The 21152-nt window shown below is 53.9% G+C and overlaps 1 protein-coding gene across 9 annotated transcripts in view; it reads right to left on the reverse strand.

Moving 5' to 3' along the window:
• The window catches only part of JADE2 (jade family PHD finger 2), a 56850-nt gene extending 36824 nt beyond the window's left edge, over nt 1–20026 (reverse strand). For 3 of the 9 annotated variants that reach the window (XM_085532196.1, XM_085532197.1, XM_085532202.1), the window contains exons 1-3: nt 18473–20026; nt 12193–12250; nt 10372–10457 (exon numbers count right to left, since the gene is read on the reverse strand). In XM_085532196.1, the coding sequence (XP_085388322.1) occupies nt 10372–10457; nt 12193–12250; nt 18473–18873 (545 nt within the window). In that variant the 5' untranslated portion in view covers nt 18874–20026. Of the gene's footprint in view, nt 1–2056; nt 2215–6169; nt 6297–10371; nt 10458–12192; nt 12251–13626; nt 13720–17393; nt 17480–17676; nt 18357–18472 lie in introns of those variants that run through there. The other 6 variants (XM_085532201.1, XM_015875775.3, XM_015875778.3 and 3 more) reach the window with 4 other exon arrangements.
• Between the last annotated feature and the right edge of the window lie 1126 nt (nt 20027–21152).

Below are 21152 nucleotides of genomic sequence, written 5' to 3' on the forward strand. Positions count from 1 at the left end.
TCTCATTTTCAGCTTTGGATTCGCACAACCTAGAGGCAAGGCGCAATGAGGAAGAGCGTACTTCCAAGCACACAGGCAAGAGATTAAAAGAGAGGCAGCTGTCTGCACTGCACCTCTCAGTGCATTTCCCCTTAGTTCTATGGGCAATGCTCTGTTACTCCACTCTGAGATGAGGTACAAAGCAAAATGCTGCCCCTGGCAGTGCTGCACCTGGGGCTGTGCCAGCTCTTGCCCTGCAGCAACAGCCATTGGGCTTGGAACCTCCAGCCTGCAAAAATCTCCGTGCATCACCAGCCCACAGCATTAACTGATTTGGGATGTAGGGCACTGATGCCATCAGAGGGACAGAGTCCCCCACACCATGTGTGCCACCCTGCCAGAAAAGGCACCTGCACAGCCATGAGCTCATCTCGCTGCAGTGAGAAACATGCAGCTGTCCTCTGGGCAGGGACCCACACAGAGACAGAGCAATGTGAGCAGAAGGCCTTTGTGATTTGGTTCTGGTCTGCACAGAAACCCCACAGGAAGCAGGACGGAGCTGCCAGTGCTCAGGAGCCCTGGAAACAAAGGGAGGGGAGCAGACAGAGGTGTGATCTGCCTGCAGAGCTCACAGCCAGCTGCCCAGGAGCAGGCACAGCACTGCCATGCAGATGCTGCTGGGGTCAGCTGCAGAAGGGCACCTTCGGCCAGGCACTGCCAAGCTATCTCTTCTCAGCTGGAAATAGACCCAGCACGATCCTCAGCTGGGGAGCAGAGCGCTCACGAGCACAGACTGCGGTTAGCTATCAAAGGCAACTTAAAAAAGATACTCCACTCACTGTTTCTTTTTTTGTTTTTCCTTTTTTTCTTTTCTGAAGGATTAAATCAACTCAACAGCCCCCTTTACAACTACCCTTTTGATGTGTTCGGATTCATCCAAGTTTCATTTCTTTCTCTGTTTCCCCTTGGGGAGAACTGGGGGGGGATGGGGGACATACGCAAAAGTTTGCATCAGACCCAGGGCTGGCAGCTGCAAGAGCAGCTGTGGACAAATGGAGCCTTGATGGGACCAGTGCTGCCCTGAACCCCTCTTGATGAGCAGCATACGGCCCCAGCCCACCCTACAGCAGCACATGCCCATGCCATAGCTCCCCATACTCCCCATATGGCATCCTCAGCCATTGCTGTGATGGGGCAGTGGCTCACCCACGTTTCTTTTGTGCCTCAGCAGCTGTTTCAGTGTCTCCTTTAAACTCAGTTCCCCATTTTAAAATAGCTAACGAGGCACCAATCTAGGCCAATACAAAGTCCTGCAGATGCCTGGCTAATGCTGGGCTCCCCAGCCCTCCAATCCCTGCATCGCCATCATATTTTCAACACATTAGAACAGTTCACAGCTCTTAATTTAGGGGCCAGCTCCTGCACCCCCACATTATGACATACAGCTCCACCACAGCCATAGAATGGGGCTGGGTTGGAGGAGACCTCAGAGCCCCCCCAGCATTGGCTGGCTGTCCCCTGGCAGCTCAGGCTGCCCAGGGATGGTGCATTCACATCTCTGCAGAGCAGTGCCAGTGTCTCCAGCACTGGGTAAAGAATGTCCTCCTAATATCCAATCTAAATCTCCTTTTGTTTAGTTTAAAGCCATCAGCCACTTGTCCTGTCACTGTCCATGTAAAAAGTCACCCTCCCCCTGTCTACAAGCACCCCTTAAGTTCTAATGACTGCACTGAGGTCTCCCTTCTTCTTGTCTCCAGGCCAAACAGCCTGAGCCCTTTTCTCCATAGGAGAGGTGCTCCACATCTCCGAGCACGGAATCACATAACCATTACAGTTGGGAAAGACCTCTAAGATCCCCAAGTTCAGCCCAACTCACCCCACCGTGTTCAATGACCACATCCCCAGGTGCCACATCTCCATGTTTCTGGAACACCTCCACCAATTCCAATGCCTGACCACTATTCCCAAGAAATCAATCTTACTATCCAACCTAGTATCATCCTCACGGCCTCTCTCTGGTTTTCCCAGCTCAGAACCCCGCAGCCATAAGCACACAAGGTGCAGGGATGCTAATTACCTGATCACAGGCTGAGGGATGGCCTCGGCACTGGCCGGGACCTGCACACCCTTCTCCCACTCCTGGCGCCAGGGGTCTGCCAGCACGTAGTATTCCTCAGGGCTGAGCTGGAAGGAGTCGGGGATCTTCATGGCTGTTATCAGGTCCGTGCGGAAAACCTGCAAAGGGAAAACACCAACAGTGGATGGAGGGCAGGAACTGGGGCATGGCTATGGGCAACGGTGTGGTAGATAGATGTGCCATGTTGGCCTGATGCCGTGATGGGCTGCACTCTCCTGGGTGATCGGTGCTCACAGCAATGGGCTTCCTAACACTTCCACTAGGGCAGGAAATGTCCCCCTCATTCTTGACATGAAAGGAGATGAGCAGCTTTTGCACACCCACAGGCATGAAGCACAGCCCACCTCACTGGGTGACCCCGCCCCAGTTTTGGCATCGCACACTGGCAGGTAACTCCAGATGTTACTGGGGTCAACAGAAGGCACTGAAAGGGATATTTATGGGAATAACTGACAGTTATAACTGCTGAAGTGGAGAGCATCAGCATCAGAGCATCCCCACAATAATCCTGCAGCTCTGCTGCTCTGGCCACAGCTGGAGCCATGGCAATGGAAAGCCAACCTGGCTGAGTCCAGGGTTGGGTGAGTAGTTTGGAGCTGGTGTGTTAAGATGGGCTCCCAGCCGCCTAATGGGCCGGTGGAAACACAAAGGCATTGCTGAGCTGTAATGGCATTTCACATGCTCATTGTCTCCCTCATACCCGAGGGCAAAGCTGAGTTTACAGTCTTGGAAAAAATCTGTTTGCTTAGTGAACAGGAAAATCTCTGGCTAAATGGTGATATAGATGCCTATGTCCATGCCCACAGCCAAACACACAGGGGTTTTTCCTGACCCACTAAACCCGCTTGGAGACAGACACAGAGCCCTCCCTGCGACAACCCCAACTACTGGGCAGGGAATGGGCTCTCTCCCATCTCCCATTTGGCCCTGCAGAGCCTTCCCCCAACGCACTGCGATGAGAAAAGCATTCCAAAATAACCCACTGCGGTAAATAAGGTTTTCCTTCCAGGGGACTGCCTGACAGCAGCGGCGCGAGCAATCCTGTCTCTTGCAGGGTAAAAATAAATCGTAAATGAAAATGGATGGTTTCTCCTCTCCACCATCTGCTATTAGCTGCAATGATGTCAATGGTGCCAGCAGCCAGACTGGGACACCACCGAGCTCCAAGCACTGTGCTCCTTCTGCAGAGCTGGGACAGACCAGGTGTTTCCTTCGGTGCTGATCTGCCTGTTTGCAGTGTCAGCCTCAGATCAAGATCTGCTTTGTGAGAGCCACAGTAGATGCCACAGGATGGTTTAACACTTTCAGTTCAATGATAACACTCCATGGAGTGTTTTGGAAACTACATCAGCTAAGAGGCAGGAAACTAAACATTAACTAAGACCATTGAGACCAGGATTTAGGTCAGTTTGTTTAATCCCCAGAGCCTCAGCTGATAACCCAATTAGAGTTAAATACAATAAATGACCTTTTCAATGTTGGGATCTCCTGGAACTGTGCAGGTACCTCCTTCTCATCACTGCCCACACTCATACAAAGTGGATCTGAGCCACCCAGGCACAGCCCCAGTGCATCCCTCAATGGACACCACTGACAGCCTCCATACTGCAGTCACACAGGGGATCCACATCTGAATGGGGCTCCGTGTCAGAAAGATCAAATTCCTCTAAGCCCCTCAGTGCAACAGATTCCTTGCTACAGGCACCACGGTAACGTTTTGCTATGCTGCCAGTGCATAAATAAATAAATAAATAAATAAAGATTAAGATCAACGCTAATTAAGCACAAGGAGTACACAAGAAGTCATAATCCTCGCAGAGCCGCGTGTTGGTGCACCAGGCAGCAAGAAGTAAACAAGGTCAACTCGCTGCAGCTCCTGCTACATGCTCCGGTCAGGACACAGCACACACACCTCCCCACTGCACAGCCCTCCCTACAGATCCTGCCCCATACACAGCACAGGTTCTTCCCCAAATCCACCCCTTCTGGCTCTTCAGCCCACATCCCCGAAGAAGCTGAGTTTTAATTTTAAGCCAAATAAGCACGATTGTATCTATTTCCCCAAAGATGATAAGGCGCATCGCGGGCTGGATGTGCAATCTTACCACTTCATCTATTTAGTCCTTCTTGGAAAACAGATAAGCTCACACTTCCAAAGGCAGAGAGCACGCCAGCACTTTATCACAGCGATGCCTCTGTCTCTTCATGAAGAACTGGAAACGCTCAAATTATTAACTATCAAAGCAGAACACTTTAGAAATGATAGAACGCCAGAGAAATTGTAAAGGAAAGCAGATCAGTTGTCTGGAAATCTCCCAACAGCTAATATGCACAAATTGTAATCTAAATGCCTTTTTGTTTTGAATTGTCTGGGATTAGGGTTGGGAAAAGACTCAATTATTCTACTCAAACTCTTCTGAATTATTTATGAAAACTAAATAAAGGACAAATTGGGCACTGATGAACTGAGGACCTGGCGGTGAAGAGAAAGTTGTGTACCAGAAAACAAGCAATTTTCCCTCAATAGCACTGTTTACTGTTTCCTCCCTCTTGCAGGAACTCACAGTTTGTCTCGGCAGCCCGGCTGCCACCTCCCCCCATGCCATGGCTGTGAGGCAGGGACTGGTGGGTGCCCATCTCAGTGGCACCTGGGGCCAATGGCAGCACCAAGAGGGACAGAGTAGCCAAACTGTCATACACTATAAGGAACCAGCAGTCAGAAACTGCAGATGTGAATTATTTCCCTTTGCTTTCACTGTACTACATGATTCCAGCAGAGCTATTACACCCAGAAACACTTGGTCAACATGACCATTGGGTTACAGGCTCCTGCAGCTCTTGTTAGTTAAGACAAGTCCTGCCATACACGTCCCACAGATGAACACACAGATCATCAGGAGCACGAGGCACCTCTGGATGATGCTCCTCTGAACGATGTGAAGAAGCCGCATCTGCCTCCCCCCACGTGCTGCCAAGAGCTGCCCGAGAAGCACAACAGCTTCTCCAGGAAATAATCCCATCATGGAGACCTTCACCTGTCCTGTTCCTCAGCTTCACCACTGGGTTCCAGTTGACCTGCAGGGCACCCAACCAATGACTTCCCACAGATCAGGTCACTTGCTGCCCACTGGACCCTTATCACCTGCCTCTGCCACTTCCTCATCCCTTCAACACATAACTCTGGGCTGGCAGCTCACCCTGAAGGTCCAGAAACACGAGAAGTCAATGCAAAACAAGAGCCATGACATTACCCAAGGATATATCCATCCTTGTCATTATTTCTGTAGTTAACTGTCGTGAAGCAAAAACCACATTGATTTCTCTCAACTAAAACCAAACACTACATTAATGAGAAACAAAACTTGTGATTCTGACATCCTGATTTCTCACTTTGCCTGGCTCCAGAAGGGTATTCCTGTGGCTGTGACAGCAACACAAACGTCCCCTCCTGTGACCTGGGGATGCAGCCAGTGCTCAGCTCAACGTGGGACAAAAAGCATCCTCCTCCAGTTCTGCACTTCACTTCCTTGCCCATCAGCCCCGCCTTCAGACCTCTTCACAGCCTCTCTGAGATCCCCATATCAATTTCAAGGTCCTCTCACTCACCTACAAACCTCCTCAATACAGCAATGCGCCGAGCTTGTCACTGCTCAGCTCCACTTAACACAAGGACTGTGCTTTTAGAGGGAGTACAGCGGGGCCAAAGCTGCCACTTACCCCGCCAGCCCCACACACCGACCCAAGAACATCAGATTCACATCCTTTACTAACTGCTTTCCACTTATATGAGATCAGCTGCTGGGCGAGAGCCAAGAAGCTGAATCTGTTTTGGTCTTTAAATCTAAACTAAAGAAACACTCGTCTCGCGCTGCCTTTAATTAACTCTGAGAAGCGCAGTGAGCCCGGGGACCACACCAGGTCCTGTGCAGTGGTGGCAGCCCTTGTACATGTACATCATGTTTGTGCATGATGGTGTTTGTACCCCCCAGAGGGTTTGCAAAAATGAATCTCTCCAAAGTGCTCCACGCTGCAGCACTCTCTGATACCCAGCACCTGTAGCAGCATCCCTGCAGGCTCCACAGCACCACCGGGAGCACTGGGCACTGTTTCTTCCATGGCTGTACAGTGATGGTTCACAGTGTGAAGCAGTTCTGGAAGCTCAGACAAAAGGTTTCCTTTGGATTCTGGTCCAACACCACTCCTCCCACAAGGTCTCACCCATCCCTGTAGGTCTCTCCTCCCTTCGGCGATGCGATGAGCCCTTCATTCTTTCAAGCAGAAAATTGTTTGCTGTAGCTCATGAGTCACAAGGATTTTGAGAGAAAGAGAAAACAATGAGAACAATGGGAGCCCTGGGAATATCTTCTGGTTGGACAAACTGTCTTCGTATCAGCTGGAGCTGGCACCTCTGTGGGTCCAGCCCTTGGCCGCCCACCCGGCTCCCTCCCCATCTCATTTCCAAGTCATTCTGTCACACTCTTCTGGCCCGTTCCAAAAGGAGCAGAGCAGCAATGTGCAGCAGCAGGGCTCAGAAACGTGGCAGTGCCTGGTGCATGTCTGTAAGCCATGATATTATCTGCCTGTGGGGAGAAGAATACTTACTCTCGTGTTCATTTGGGATCTAGGCCGCTATCTCTTAATCTATTCTTGTTTCCTCTTGAAATGCTGAATGTTAAAAGACCCAATGAACACGAGAATTTAAAATAGGAACTAGAAGCATTTTTGTCCTGCCCTTCTCAGCATTCAAAAGACAATGGCTTTAATCTGTTAGAACCACGCTGGCTTGGGAAAAGCGACAAAGGCACCGCAGTCCAACCTTTCAGCAGTGGCATATTTTCCCTTAATCCAGCACAGTAGAAGTACGTCCAGCCCTGCCTGGCCATATGGCCTCTTACAAATGTCTTTCTTAGAGCACAAAGAGCCCAGGGACTAAATTCACAGTGCCCTGTAGCAGTTTGTACCAACTGCAATGGGAAAAGATATCAACAGGGAGAGAACTGGTGCAATAACAGTTGCTTTCCAGAAGGTAAATGATATAAAAATGAGAGTGTTTAAAAAGGGTTAAGTGCTTATAAAGAGATGGAAAAAGACATCTTTCCCAACATGGAAGTCATATCTAAAGGAGGAAAGCAAAAAATAATGTAAATTGTATAAATCCACAATTTCCCCCTCATCCTCAAGACGGCGTGCAGCTGCAGCCCTGAGATCCCCAACAGGATGGATCTGAGCAAGAGGGGCAGTGCTGACACTGGGTGAGATGAGCAGCAGCTGCACGGGGAGAGCTGAGAGCAGAGCTGTGCCAGGCAGCAGGGTGACCCGGAGCAGCAGGTACCTCTGCCCCCACAAAGCATTCCAGCAGTGCAGCTCGTGGCAGCGCTCTGGATCCCGAATAGTTCAGAAGCTAATGACTAACATCCTGGCTAACGCAGTGACTCAGATGTAGCATCCAAGAGAGTCCCCAGGCCGCTGACGTCTGGGAGCTGCAGGATGTAACCAGCAAGCATCATTACACACTTGCCTTGTTCTTATATCCTCTGCTTAGACACTGACAACTGTTCACTGTCAGAAACAGGACAGAGGGCTGATGACTCCCATCAGACCCAGCAAGGCTTACGCTGGCATCCCCGCAGCCCTATAGCTGGGGCAGGATTGCACTAGCATGCTGGCACGAGAAGCAAGAATCCATACTACAGGCGCATCTCAACTCTGTTACATATTCAGCATCAAAACCAGGAGGAGCTGAGTGCACATCGTGCACCCTGCTGCCACCAGCAGCATCCCTGCACCACACAGAACTGGCTGGGGCAGCAGCACTTGGGGTTGCAGGAACCCCCGCTCCCTCCAGGCCACGTCCAGGGATGAATGAGCCCTAATGAGATAAACGCAATCAGAAGATTAACGCAATCAGGCACTGCTGATGCAAGGAGCTGCCTGACTCCATCCTCAGCCCCAAGGCTTCCCTGCCAGCAGCCTGGTGGGCACGGGGACAGCTGCCACCTTTGTGAGCTTTCACAGAGCCTGGTGTCTGGGACACATAGAGAGAGAGAGCCCAGGCAGAGCCCTGTGACATGCACAGATAAATATAATCACCCTCCCTGGCAATGGCCACCATCACGGATGTTTACAAACAGCTCAGTACTTTTCCATGTTAAGAAGCTTGTTTTTCCAGATGCCTCGTATCGGGTGGTTCTTAATGTGCATAGTTAATCCCTTCTCACAGAGTCTTTCATAATAAACATCACCCCCTGACCCAGCTAATAACTGTGTAACACTAATGCTTCTGATTTTTTATCTCCTGTGCATGTTGCCAGGGGAATGCAGATGGCAGCACGGCCCCCAGCCCTCCTGCAGGGAAACAGGGACACAACTTTGGTAGGGACAGCAGAGGTTGGAGGTGATCTCCAGACTGTCCCTCAATGCCACTGCCCCTGCATCCCAAGCTGTACCCGAGCTGCCTGCACTGGGGAGCTGGCAGAGCATAGAGTGCTGCTTGGATCCAGAAACCTTGTGCAAATCTGAGTTTGGGCTGGTGTTTGAAATGGCTACATCGCCCCAAAATGACTGAGGCAGGCTGAATGGCAGGGTGTGATGTCCATTGTGCTTTCTCTTGCTACCTTCTCCATTCTCAGTACAATGATCAAGGCATCTGGCCATTTCACATGAAGCAAGTTCAGCATGTTGAGGGTTTTGGTCTTCTCCACACTTGCCATTCCAGGACATGATGCCCACCCAGCTTTGCACCCAAAAATCTCCCTGCACGAAGCCCTACAGCGCTTCCAATGGACAGAGGCAGGCACTGCTGCAGCTCCGCACCAAGCACAGCATGCCCAGGGTGCCACGACCACAGCAGGAGATGAGGCAGCTGGGGATGGTTTGGAAGATGCTGCTGTAGGGGGAAATCCATAAACCAATGCTCAATGAGGAGACCTCCACACCACTGCTGTGTGCCTTGGGCCGTGCCGATGACGCTCAGCCAAGCCCTTGGCTTCCACCCAGAGCTGAACCCGGCTGGCACTGCACCCAGCAGCCACAGGGAAGAAGCAAGACAGGGGACTCCAGCCGAGATCCAGACAGCTCACATCTGCTCAGGTTCCCACTGAACTTTTATAGTTGGTTCGTCAGCTTCAGTGTCCTGGCCCAACTCCAGCACTGCGTGTTGCCTTTCACAGGTCCCCTGAGGTTCCAGTTCCAATGTGCTGCTGTGGATCACTCTGCCCCAGCTGTTACATGAACCCAGAGCAGTTCTCCAGTGTTGCACTGCCAAGCTTTGCTCCACTTTGCCTGCTACAGAGCTGCATGCTCTGAACCTGGTCCTGGCCCTCACACGTCCTGCTGGGTGCCCCAGACACAGCCCAGTGACATCCCCAGGGTGCACGCCCAGCTCACCCCCCATCCTTAGTATGATCTCATAGGGGTGATGGTGTCCCAGCAGGAGGAGATGCCCCAGATGCTGTCTCAGTATCGGGGGCTCAGCTCACAGAACCCCCATCATTCATTTTGAGACACACATTGATAACCACAAAGTGAGATTCCCAGCCCTGGCACACCTTCCCGGCAGTGCTGTCAGCAGGCAGTGACACCTGTTCTTCTTTGTTCACTGGAGAGTTCCCAAGTACCTGAGCAGTCACAGCAGCTCCTCAGCCCTTAAGGCACAAGCAACCTGGGCTTTTTATGCCCCCATCCACTGCCAATACATTAGATACATCAGTGTAAATCTGTTACACAGATAAAAACTAAGCGCAGCTGTAACTCAGGCAGTGACCACAGGAAAACCTCAAAATCTCTGCTCAGCTCAAAGCAAAGGGGGGGGATGTTACAAAGGTCTGTTTTCACCGGGCCACAGCCCCAGGAGCAGCACAGCATAGAGGCTCAAGTCAGGATTTACTGCCTGCATTCAGGGAGGCTGCAGCCCTGCCAGCTCCACCTTCAGCTAAACTTAGCTCTGTTTGGACACTGGTCTGGATGGAAATGTGTGAGCAATGTCACTCTGGCTTTGCTCACACTGCTCTGGGAATAAAGATGACTGCCACTAAACAGAGAAGTTGCTACAACAACAGCTCGCACTCAGTATAGTTTCTATGTCTATTGGAAACAGAACTGGGACCCGTGCAGAGGCAGCAGGGCACAGCCAAAGGGCACCAGGTGGGCACCAAGCCTGGGGTGCCAGCATAAGGCCACCTCCAAACCCCATATGAAAGAACAGGACCCCTGAGAACCAGGAGATCAGGTCATGGGCAACACTTCACACTACATACCTCAGAGGGCTTCTTCTCCTTCTGCCGGGACCAGCTGGATTTGGTGTTGGGGATTTTGGAGCATCTGGACGCGGACGTGGTGTGACCTGCAAGGAGGCAGAAGAGACGTCAGCCAACACAGAGATCCAAGTTCTGCCCGTGTCTGTGTCACTGTCTGTGTCACTGCTGCCCCTACAGCCCCAAGCCAACCCTGGACAATGCTAGGAGGTGATAAACCCCAGGGTGGCATTACTGCTGTGTGCATTTCAGGGTGCTCCACCAGAACAGATTAACATCGCTTTCCTGCTGCAGATAATGAAACACAACCCCTTAAACTTAAGAAAACTGTTCTCAAAGGGAGATATTACAACTGCACAAAGCCAGAAGAACAAACAGCTTCCATGAGGAAGGAAGCCAGGGCTTAATGCTTCTGAAATCAGGGATCTCCTGGAATCACCACTTTGGGAGGTGAGACTGAACTGTTCCAGCATGGGTGCTCCCATTGAATGTGCTGAACCACTCAAGGACTTCAGACTCCAGCAAAAAGAAATATTGGCTGTAAGTGTAAAACCTCCTCACCAGCAGCAGGATCAGTAACTTCCATGCTGTGTGCAGCTCAGCAGCCCCCTCTGCACACAACAGCACATGTCAGTAGTAGGAGAGTATTTGCTGTGGGATCTGGGATTGCTTTACTCTGAGATTATTATGAATGGACTCTCACTGTCCTGACTCATGCAGTACTACCACTGCTGCTGCCACCTCCATGAGGCAATAGCTGCTGGAGCCTGAAATGCAATGGGAGCTCTGTTATTAATTCCTATTCCCAGCTCACCTGTGTTACTATTACTGCTACTGCCAGCACCACGAAAAAAAGATGTTAGTAAATGATAAACTAATTGCTGGTAGCATCTTTTGTACAACCGGATCCCTCCAGATGCACAACAGTATTTTGGGAGCACACCAAATTGGCTGCTGATTGGTCTACTGAGCACTGCTCTCACCACTGGAGGGCTGAACCACACTGTGCCTATAAGCCAATGCCAAACCAGTGCCATGTGGCACTGCAGTCATACAGGCTTAGATCACCACCACCACCACGTTTCCTGGGCAAAGGCACAGCAAAGAGGTCATCCTTCTGTTTACAGTTATCCTGCAGGAGAGCATTTGTCAACAGCTTCAGTATCACCTGCAGCACAAGTATCAAAGTCCAACAGAGATAAGGGCACGATGTTTTATGCCAGGACTAAAGATGCCTCAACCCCCAACGCGGTTCAGTGGTGCTGCTGCAGCGGGCAAAGCCCTGAGATAAGTGGGAGAGGAAAGCACTCTATTTATAGCCAAAATTCAGCACATTTGCACATATTTATTGTTGAGCACATGCTTCTGCACTCCACCAAATGAGGATGAAGTGAGGTATGTGCTTGACAGCAAGCGTGGGCTTGCAAGCTTTGCTGGCTTGAGCTCTGTCCCTTTTCCCCCCATCCCTCCTCAGCCCACAGGAAGGGCTGGGGCTTCACCCTGACCCCAGCAGGAGTCTCCCTGCCCCCCAGCACAGCTCATTTGGGGGCTCATGGGGCTCAGCTCCCTGCATGAGTGGGGGGCTTCCAGCAGAACGAGGAGCCCACAGCCCAACATCTCCACTGCTAACAGCTTCTGTTGTACCTCAGTGCTGCATTTCTGACAAACCCAACCCCACGTGCAATTCACTGTGAAGCAAATCTCCAGCAAATGCAGAAGACGCAGCTTCCTCAGCTCTTTACAAAGTAATTATTCCAACACTTCCCCTGCTGGAGGTGAACCACTTCAGTTATCTAGCCCAAAGTCTCAAATTAAAGGTCTTACTGTCAGTGGTGTCTGAGTTATCACTGCTGATGGAGTACTTCCGTCGTTTTTCTTCCATCTGCAACAAGAATGAACAGCACATTACAGCCCATTCCCAGATCCCCCCCTCTGCACCCTCACCTGCCCGCCCCAGGTGCCACCCCTGGCTCCAAAAATGGACATGTGAAATCCCCACTGTGTTTTCATTTATCAGCACGTGGCTGTTTCTCTCCCAGCTCTCCCCACTCCCAGGCAGTACAGAAACACACAGTGACTGCTCAGAGCAGTGCTCTGCAGCACACACAGCCCCGGGGCCATGTGCAGCTCCACGCCGTGTGGTGCCCCATGAGGCTGCAGGGCTGGAGGCTGTGCCCAGAACTACCGGGCTGCGGTTGTGGGAAGTGCACAGCTACAGGAATGGAAACTCTGTGCACTCTCCGTATGCCTGCAGGGGAAGTCCATGCAGCACTGAGTTCAAGAGGACCCCTGTGTGCAATGAGCCCGGGGTTTTACCCTCTGAGTCATCTTCCCACTCGGACTGCACTGACTTCTTTTAAGAGCTGTGATGTATCCGCAGCCTGAAGCAGGCTTCCCACAGCCCAGACCTCCTCCAGCACTGCTGGGCAGTCCCTGGCTGCTGCCACAGCACTGTCACCTCCTGGAGATGGGCAGTGGGCACCCAGTGCAGGGCAGAGCTGCAGGGGGCTCAGAACAAGGCAGGAGTGTCCAATAGCAGCACTTCCTCCGCTCAGGGACTGAGCAGGCAGAGCTGAAGGGCAAGCACTTGTGTTAGCACCTGTGTTAGCAGGTGCTTGGAAAAAAGGCAAAAAAGAAAGGAAAAAATGAAAACAAAAGCAAAGGTTTTCACTTGAGAAGAGCTTGGTTCCTCAGGGCGCAGCAGGTGGTGATCAGCACAGCCCCACCTCCAGGGCTCGGATGGAGCACTATGCATGGACCACACTGCTGAGAGCCAACAGCACCTGCAAGAAGTGGCACCAACCCCACAGACACCTCCCTGGTGCCTTCTGTAAGCACATTCTGAGGCACAGAGACTCTGTGATCCAGGGAAAGGACACAACTGTCCTGTGAGGGTCAGCAGCAGCACACCATGCACACCGGAGGAGGTTCCACTTGTGCACAGTTCCCCACTGTGCCCTCCCAGCACCTGTACCCAACAATCTGTGCACTGCATTTCACACCAACAGAAGGGACAACAACACAAAGCACCATCAACATTTTAACTACGGGGGCTGTTGTAAGGCACTGCCCTGTCAAAACACCATTAAAAACGTTCCTTGAGAATATGGCAATGCTAATACATTCCTCCAGTGATTCCCAGGGAAGCAGCTGTTATTAAGGCAGCTGTGTTCCAAGCAGCCGTTAGGTTCTGCTTGGGGAAGAGGATACTGAAGGCAGATTTACCTGCAGTTTGCTTTCTTTCAATGGAAATCCTACCTGAATGCGTGGCTCCCACTGGCTGGCTCTTGGAGCATAGAGATGGAGCTGTGCTTACTGATCCACGGAGCCGCCCAACACTGACACCCCATAAACCAACACCAACAGGGAAAAGAACCACCTGAACTGGAGCAAAGGAATGCTACTGGGGCCCAAAGGCATTTCCAGCTCTCCTATCTTTGGCTTTGTAGCAAGACAGCACAACTGGCATCACTGTCCTACCATGGGAAAGGTGCATCTCCAGTGCCCAGCACAGGGGGGGTCAGGGCTGGGGGCTGCTTGTAGCTATGGGGTATTTGTGGGACGAGTTTGTACTCACATACAGAAGTAACTCAACACCACAGGTTAAACTGTGGCTCCATTTCAACAAATTATTTTTGTTTGTCCCCGGTGTGACAGGAACCAAGAGACCGTCCTCTGAACTGAACTGCATTTCAATTGCTCTGAATGAAACCCCTGACAGAGTAAAGTATAGACCTCTCTGAACACAGCAGCACTGAAATGCAGCCCCAGCCCGGGCAGGGAACAGCACAAAGCATCACCAACCGCCTGCAGGAAGGGAAACACGGGCTGAAACACAAAGCTCGGGCAGACCTTTCAGAAAGTAACTTCCAGGACACAGCTTCCTGAAGGACTCATCTTCCAGAGCCCTCCTAACAGCAGTAAACAACGCGGTACTCAACAGAGGAATTTACCGTAGAAAAAGGGTAATTGGGCAATTTCCCCATCTGGAGCTCAGGGCTATAAAGTCTGATGGTGGCTGGGCACCCTGCTGGCATCCCTCCATCCCTGCTGCCCACATCCCCGCACCCCCGGAGCTCTCTCTGCCCATTCCTGCCCCGCACCAGCCTTCAACTCCGGGCTCGGCTCAGCCGGTGTGTTACAGAGCCATTCAAAACCTCCACAAAACGCAGCGCGTTGCTCCAAAATTAATCCTCCGTTTACATTAGGAGCTAATTTCACCTTTAACTGACCCGTTCCCCACATGGCATCATTATTAAAGTCATAAACAAATACCAAAAAAATTTGTAATACTTTGAAAAGGTCGCTCTTAGGTCAAACTTGGCCCAAAATCTGGCTTTGACAGAGCCAGAAACCAGGAGAAAGGTTTCTATGTATGCTCGCTTAAGATTCAAATAGAAACAGATGTGGGTTTCTTTTATAAACAAATGAACATCCCCCTGAAGTGTCTGCAACTCGACTGGACTGAGCCAGTGCCTGGAAACGCGAAAACCGGACTGACTGCGAACTAACACATGCTCAGCATCGCCTTTGTTCCAGCTGAAAAAGGCAAATAAATGCAAAACCGAGGAACGCGATGGGCAGCCATCAGCCTAAACAAATTCAAATCGCCAGGACCCGGGGCGAAACAGCCGCGGGATGGGCAGCAGAGTGGGGGTGGGCGGCGGATGGGGATGCTGCCATATCCCGTGCCGCTGCCTCGAGCATCCCCCTGCCGGAGGAAGCCCCGGTGCGAAGCATCCCCATCGCCACTGTGAGACGAGGGGATGCGGTTTTGCCCTGCCCACGGGAAGAAGCAGAGGAGCGGAGAAGTGGAGGCAGACTCAGAAGCACCTGCCCAAACCCTGAGCTGCCGGTCCCCAGGTCCCGTGTAGCCTAGAAAGGGCTCAGGCCGGCTCCTCGCCCTGTGCCAGCCCCTTCGCTCAGGGGAACCACAGAGGTTTCCCAGCTCCCTGCGAGCTCCTCGCTCTGCGCATCACACGTGCGTTCAGGGGATTCCCGGTGGCACCGCGTGCGGCGGCCCTTTGGGTCACTGGGGGAGCGGTTCTGAAGTGGGACAAGAGAAATCCGCGCAGGTTAACTGCTTCTACAGGGAATATAGCACAGAAATCCGCACAAACGGCAGGAGAAGCCGGGCTCGGCCACCGAATCGCGGCAGCGCTCGGGGATGTGCCGCGCTCCCCGCACCGCGACCTCCGCTCGGTGACAGTTGAGCAACAGCGGCTGAGATATGCGCTGTGTTTGTGAGCTGCAATGAGACTGCAGAAAACCACTTCCCTGTTTGTTCCTCCGGCACAGAAATAGGAACACAAACAGAAAATAGTGCCCCCAGCGGCACGCGCACCCGCCCGGCTTCGGACCGGCGCATCCCGGTGCGCCCCGGCGTGTCCCGGCGTGGGGGGGGGGGGCACGGAGCCACGGGGCGGCCCCCAGCGCTCCCCCCGCATTAACCATTTCCCGGCTCTGTCTTGGAAAGCGGCGCGTTGTTAGAAAGCTGCTCACGGAGGAGTAGGGCTGGGGAGGCGGTGGGAAGCTCCCAGCCCCGCTCCGCTGTCCTGGCGGCGCTGCCTTTTCTCATAACCGACCGGGGAGCTCCGGGCGGCCCCACATCCCCGACGGCACGACGTACTTTCCGACCGGGGATGGCCCCGCAGCGCACCCGCAGCCCAGCAGCACGTGTGGGCTCGCAGCCCCGCGGCTGGGGCGGGGGGAATCAGCGCTGCTCCGTCCCGAACCCTCCGGGGAGAGCAGCACAGCCCCGGGCAGCCCGAAGCCGGCAGCGGGACATGGAGGGGCGCGGGTTATAAGGGCTCCCGGCACAGCCCCGCGCCCAGGTGGAGCCGCCCCTCGCTCCAGCTGCGCCGCTGTCTCGGTTCCCGGGGGCACCATTTAATCTCATTTAAATTTAAAACAAAACAAGCCTTCGTTTACTTCCTGTGCTTTGCCATTTTTTGCCCCAAATCTAGTAGGGGATTTTCTTCTTTTCTAACTTTATTACTCACATTTCTAACTTTCCTTTCCTGACTTGTTATCCCCTCATTACCCGTTCTGCCTGCAGCATGCCCCGACACAGCACCGGCAATCAGCCGGGCCATCCCAAGGCCATCCCCATCCCCATCCCGCACCTCCGGAGCACAGCAAGGGGCTGAGCCGCACCGGAACCCCCGCACCAAACCCCGCACGCAGTGCCCCGCTCCGGCCCTGCGCCCTCCTCTGTACGGGGCCACCTGCCCGACTTTCCGAACTCGGTGCCCAAACCCCATCAGCAACCACATGAATTTCATCTCCCCGCTTAGAAATCTCGCATGTCCCCTTCCCACTGTGCTCCAAGCCTTCATTTTTAGAGATCAGCCTCAATTTTCCTAAGGAAAACAAACGTAACCTTTGATGTAACCTTTCTGCGAGCTATTTTTGCTCCCATCTCGAGCTTATTTTAACCTCGGTAGCCAATAAACGCTTAAAGGTCAAACCCCGTTCCTACGATCTCCTCTCACTCCCGGGGGGAAGCCGGAGCTCGCTGATGTATCCCAAGCAAACCCCTTCTCTCCCGGCCGTCCCAGCGCCCCTAACTCAACACCGCTCACTGCGGTGCAAGGGGGGGGATGAGGGGGGCGGGGAGGGTTTTCCCTCCGGGATGCCTTCAGCCCCTTCCTCACTCCGCAGGCTCCCGGGGTTCACAGGTACGAGAGTTATTCCCACCCCCTTCACAACCCCGATGGCGGCAGGTGGGGAAGGGGCCGGGCGGCCCCGGGGGCGGCGGAGAGATGGGGAGGGCGGGGGGGAGGAGGGGGGGCAGGAGGCGGCCGCCACGCCCCCGATCCCCGCCGGGCACAGCCCCTACGGCCCCCCCCGACCGGAGCTCCCCCCCCCGCCCCCGGTAACGCGCAGAGCCCCCTAGAAACGCGGAGCGCGGTCCGTCCGCACAGCTATTGCCGCAGTCATTAATTTCGGGGAAATACGAGGGGAGAGGAAGGGGGGGGGAGGAAAAAAAAGAGAAAAGAAAAAGCCAAAGCTGCGGGGCGAACCTGGAAAAGTTCGTGTTTACATCCCCGCCGCTCTCGCCTCGCGCACTTTAAAACCGGGGAAGGGACCAACATGCGCAATCCGCCCCCTGGAAATGCCGCACATCCCCCAGCCGGGAGGAGGGAGACGAGGAAATAAATAAATAAATAACGAGAGGAGATAGGAAAATAAATAATTAAAACAAAATAAGCCAAGCGCTGCGAAATGCCCCCCCCCCTCAATCGACCTCCCCCCCCCAGCCCCCCCCCCATCCCTTCCCATCCGCCTCCCCCCGCGCAGCCTCACCTTTGCCGGAGCAGCGTCCGCGGAGAGTTGCGCCTGGCAGCGGGGGGCGGCGGGGAGGGGCGGGGCGGGTGGGATGGGGACGGGATGGGGACGGGGATGCGCAGAGCCCCCTCACGCCGCTGTCATCGCCGCCGTCCCGGCCCTGCTCAGGGGCGGCCGCCCGGGAACTCCATGGCTGCTCCCAGCCGAGATGGCCGCTCGCAGCGCGGCCCGCCGAGCCCTGCCCGCCCGCGGGTGCGCTCTGTTGGGTTTTTTTTCAGCCCGCACTTCCTCAGGATCTCCTCGCCCCGCCGCTCGGGCTCCGGGAGGAGGGAGGCGGAGAAGCCACTTTCGGAGCGGGGCCGGATAATGGTGCTGCCGCTCCCCCCCCCCCCCCCCCAACCCCCCACCCTCCCCTCCCTCCCGCCCCAAATCTTTTCCCCCTTAATTTCTTCCTCCCCCTCCGGGGCTCCGCGCGGGTCCAGGTGTCTCCGCTCCCCGTTCAGCCCCCGCCGGGCCGCGGGGGCCCCATGGCTGCGGCCGGAGCCCGGCGCTGCCCGCACCGCCCCGCACCGCCCCGCGTCCCGTTCGCGGCCGCCCCGCACACACCCCCCGCTCACTCTTTACCTTCTCTTCCCCCACCGCCCCCCCCTTTCCCCGCTGCGCTCCCCTCTCCCCGTTACGCACACGGTGCACACGGGGCTGCTGCTGCAACCTTAAAAAAAAAAAAAAAGAAAAAAAAAAAAGGAAAAAAAAAAAAGGCTTATACTTAAAAAAAAAAAAAAAACACCCTTTTGGCGCCATATTAATGACGTACTTAAAATTTGCCATTTCTCCTGCGTCAAAAAGACGGTTCTTGCCCGGCGCGGAGCGGGCGGGGGCGGCAAAGCGGAGCCGCTTCAACCCCCCTCCTCCCCTTCCACCCCCCAACGCGACACTTCCCGACGTGCCGCTGAGTTCCGCGGGTGCGGAGCGGGGCTCTGCCGGGGGGGGAGGGCTGCGGCACGGCCCCCCCCCATGGGGAGCAGCGCTGCGTTGCGCGGTGCCCCCGGAGATGCGGAGCGATGGGTCTGAGCTGCCCCCATAGCGCGGGGGGGTTGTTGGTTGTTTAGAGGTGGAAACGGGGAGCGGGGATGGAGCGCTCCGTGGATGGGAGCGCACGGTGCGGGAGGGGTCCGGCAGTGCTCTCCAGCGGGAGGTGAAAATTCGGCTCCCCATCCACGGGCGCCTTTAGCGGGCAGCTGTACAACCCCGAGCCGCCCGCTGGGACAGCAGTGGGACCACAGCGAGCATCCCTCAGCACGCTGCCCGAATTGCCCAAACTTCCATCAATCCGGCTGCGGTTTTCTCTCTCGGGAGCCTGTGCTGGGCATTTCCTGATCGTTTTAAGCCCAGTAGCTCTTCTGAGGATGAAGACTGAGGAGGAGAAGAGCACTGCCTCGGTCACAGCTGGGATTGCTGCATTTAATGATCATCTTTTAAGGATTGTAGCTCTGGAAATACAGCCCTGAATTGAAGCACGAGGCAGCCTTGGATGGGCTTTTAGATAAAGGAGCCCAGACTGGTGGTGTTGGAGGTCTCTCAAAAAAGCAGTTTACAATGCGTGGTGTGAACACGCTGAATCCTGGCTGCTGGGATCTCCTAGGAGCTGCTCTGGGGGCACCTGCAGCCCCAGGCACCTCGGATTGGGATGAGGATGGAAAGGACAGTGAATGGCGAAAGGGGGAGAATGAGGCCTGGGGGGGCTGGGGAGCAGCAGGCAGCAGATGGGCCTGGAGGTGCTGGGGGTGGCCATGGGGCATGGTGTGGGGAGACTGGAGGAATGAGGGACGTTTCCCATTTCCCCATAGATGGAGCAGCACTCTGCCTATTTCTGGTTTGGAAATAAGATGTTGTCATCTTCTCTGGGGAGCCTGCTTGCTGGGATGCGGCCCCAGAGAAGAATGGGGACCATCAGGCACTGGTTAGGAAAAGCCTTTCCTAGCAGCAGGGAGCAGTGGGACCTCAGCAGGCTCTCAGAACCCCCGGCACCCCACTGCTCCCCTCGGGAAGTGAAGTCACTGTGCCATGCAGCCAGAACACTGGGAATGCCCAAATTGAGGCATTCTGTACAGAGTTTGTTGTTGTTTTATTCTCATAATCCTAATGCAGTTCTGAGTTACTCTGTCACATTCTTCCATACAATGCCTGCACATGCTGGACCTGCTCTGTAGATAAGTCAGGAAGGAGACCCAGAGTCACCAGGTCCCATCTTATCTGCTGAGCCAAAAGCTGCCCCAGCAGTGAGGTGAGAGCTGCAGGGCACAGCTCTGGGACTGTCCCAAAGAACAGGACTCTCCTTGCCCTTGCCACAGGGGCAGTGCTTACAAAGTCATTAAAACAAATGTGGAGGTGCTGAGGGTTGCGTAGCTTGAAACCGAACTGCTGACACCCACTGTAGTGCAGCTGGAAGCAGTGGGTGCTGTGCTTGCATGTCTGAAGTGCTGGAGCACGCTCAGCGCTCTGAGAACGCAGACACTGCTGCTCAGGAGTGCCCTGAATTAGTCAAAACTGACCTTAATCCATCCACGTGTCATCCCAACCCATCTCCATAGCGGGTGCCTGGGGAGGATGAGCAGAGTGCTGCAGCACTGATGCTGTGTAGTGGAAAGCACCATAGGAGAAGAAGTGGGAAAATGAATAATTCTGTTTTCAGGGCAGCCTGCTGGCTTCCTTGTGCAGACCTATGGTCCCATAGCCCCCCTGCTGGCCATTTCTGCAGGGTTTGGGGGCAAAACCACTAAAGGATGTCCCAGTATGTCAAAATGCAGAGCTGCAAAGCAGAGCAGGCTGGTTGAGAACCATGGGTCTGGTGTGTCCCTAGGCATGGCCTCAAATGCAGATCATAGAAGCACGGAAACATTGAGGTTGGAAAAGATCACTAAGATTTCCTTGTCCAACTGCTGACCCCACACCCACTAAGCCACCTCCCTGTCCATAGGATGAGCACCTGGTTTTGCCCTAAAACTTCCCACTGAGATGCTGAAGCTGCATTTTCTGTTGCTGTGAGCACTGTAACATGCTGAGCTAAGGCCTACGACTGTATGCAGAGCAACTGCAATGCACCCAAAGTGCTGAGCCCCTCAATGTCCATCCCACGCACTGCATGACCCAGTGGCACAGAAGAAAACCTGCAGTGAAAGAGTTCTCTGCTGTGATGAATGAGCACCATGGAGCTGCACCGGCACCAAGAATCCTCACACTTCTTATTTCTGAGTATCTGATCACTGACCAGATTTTGGTTACCATATATGTGCATTGGTCCCAAATTTGTATATGAACCTATATCTGTAACACATACATACAGCATACTCAGAGCTTACACCCCGTGAGTGGTTCTGCTACGGGAAGGTCACAAGCATTACTTACATGATGCTCCGTTTCATAGCATGCATGCCATGCACATGGCCGTTACAGAGAGCTCTGCCATGGTGTTCTCAGAGAGAAACCTAATAATA

Source organism: Coturnix japonica, unplaced genomic scaffold (genome assembly GCF_054131305.1).
Source record: "Coturnix japonica strain WE unplaced genomic scaffold, WE-NBRP24 Scf048, whole genome shotgun sequence".
NCBI lineage: Eukaryota > Metazoa > Chordata > Aves > Galliformes > Phasianidae > Coturnix > Coturnix japonica.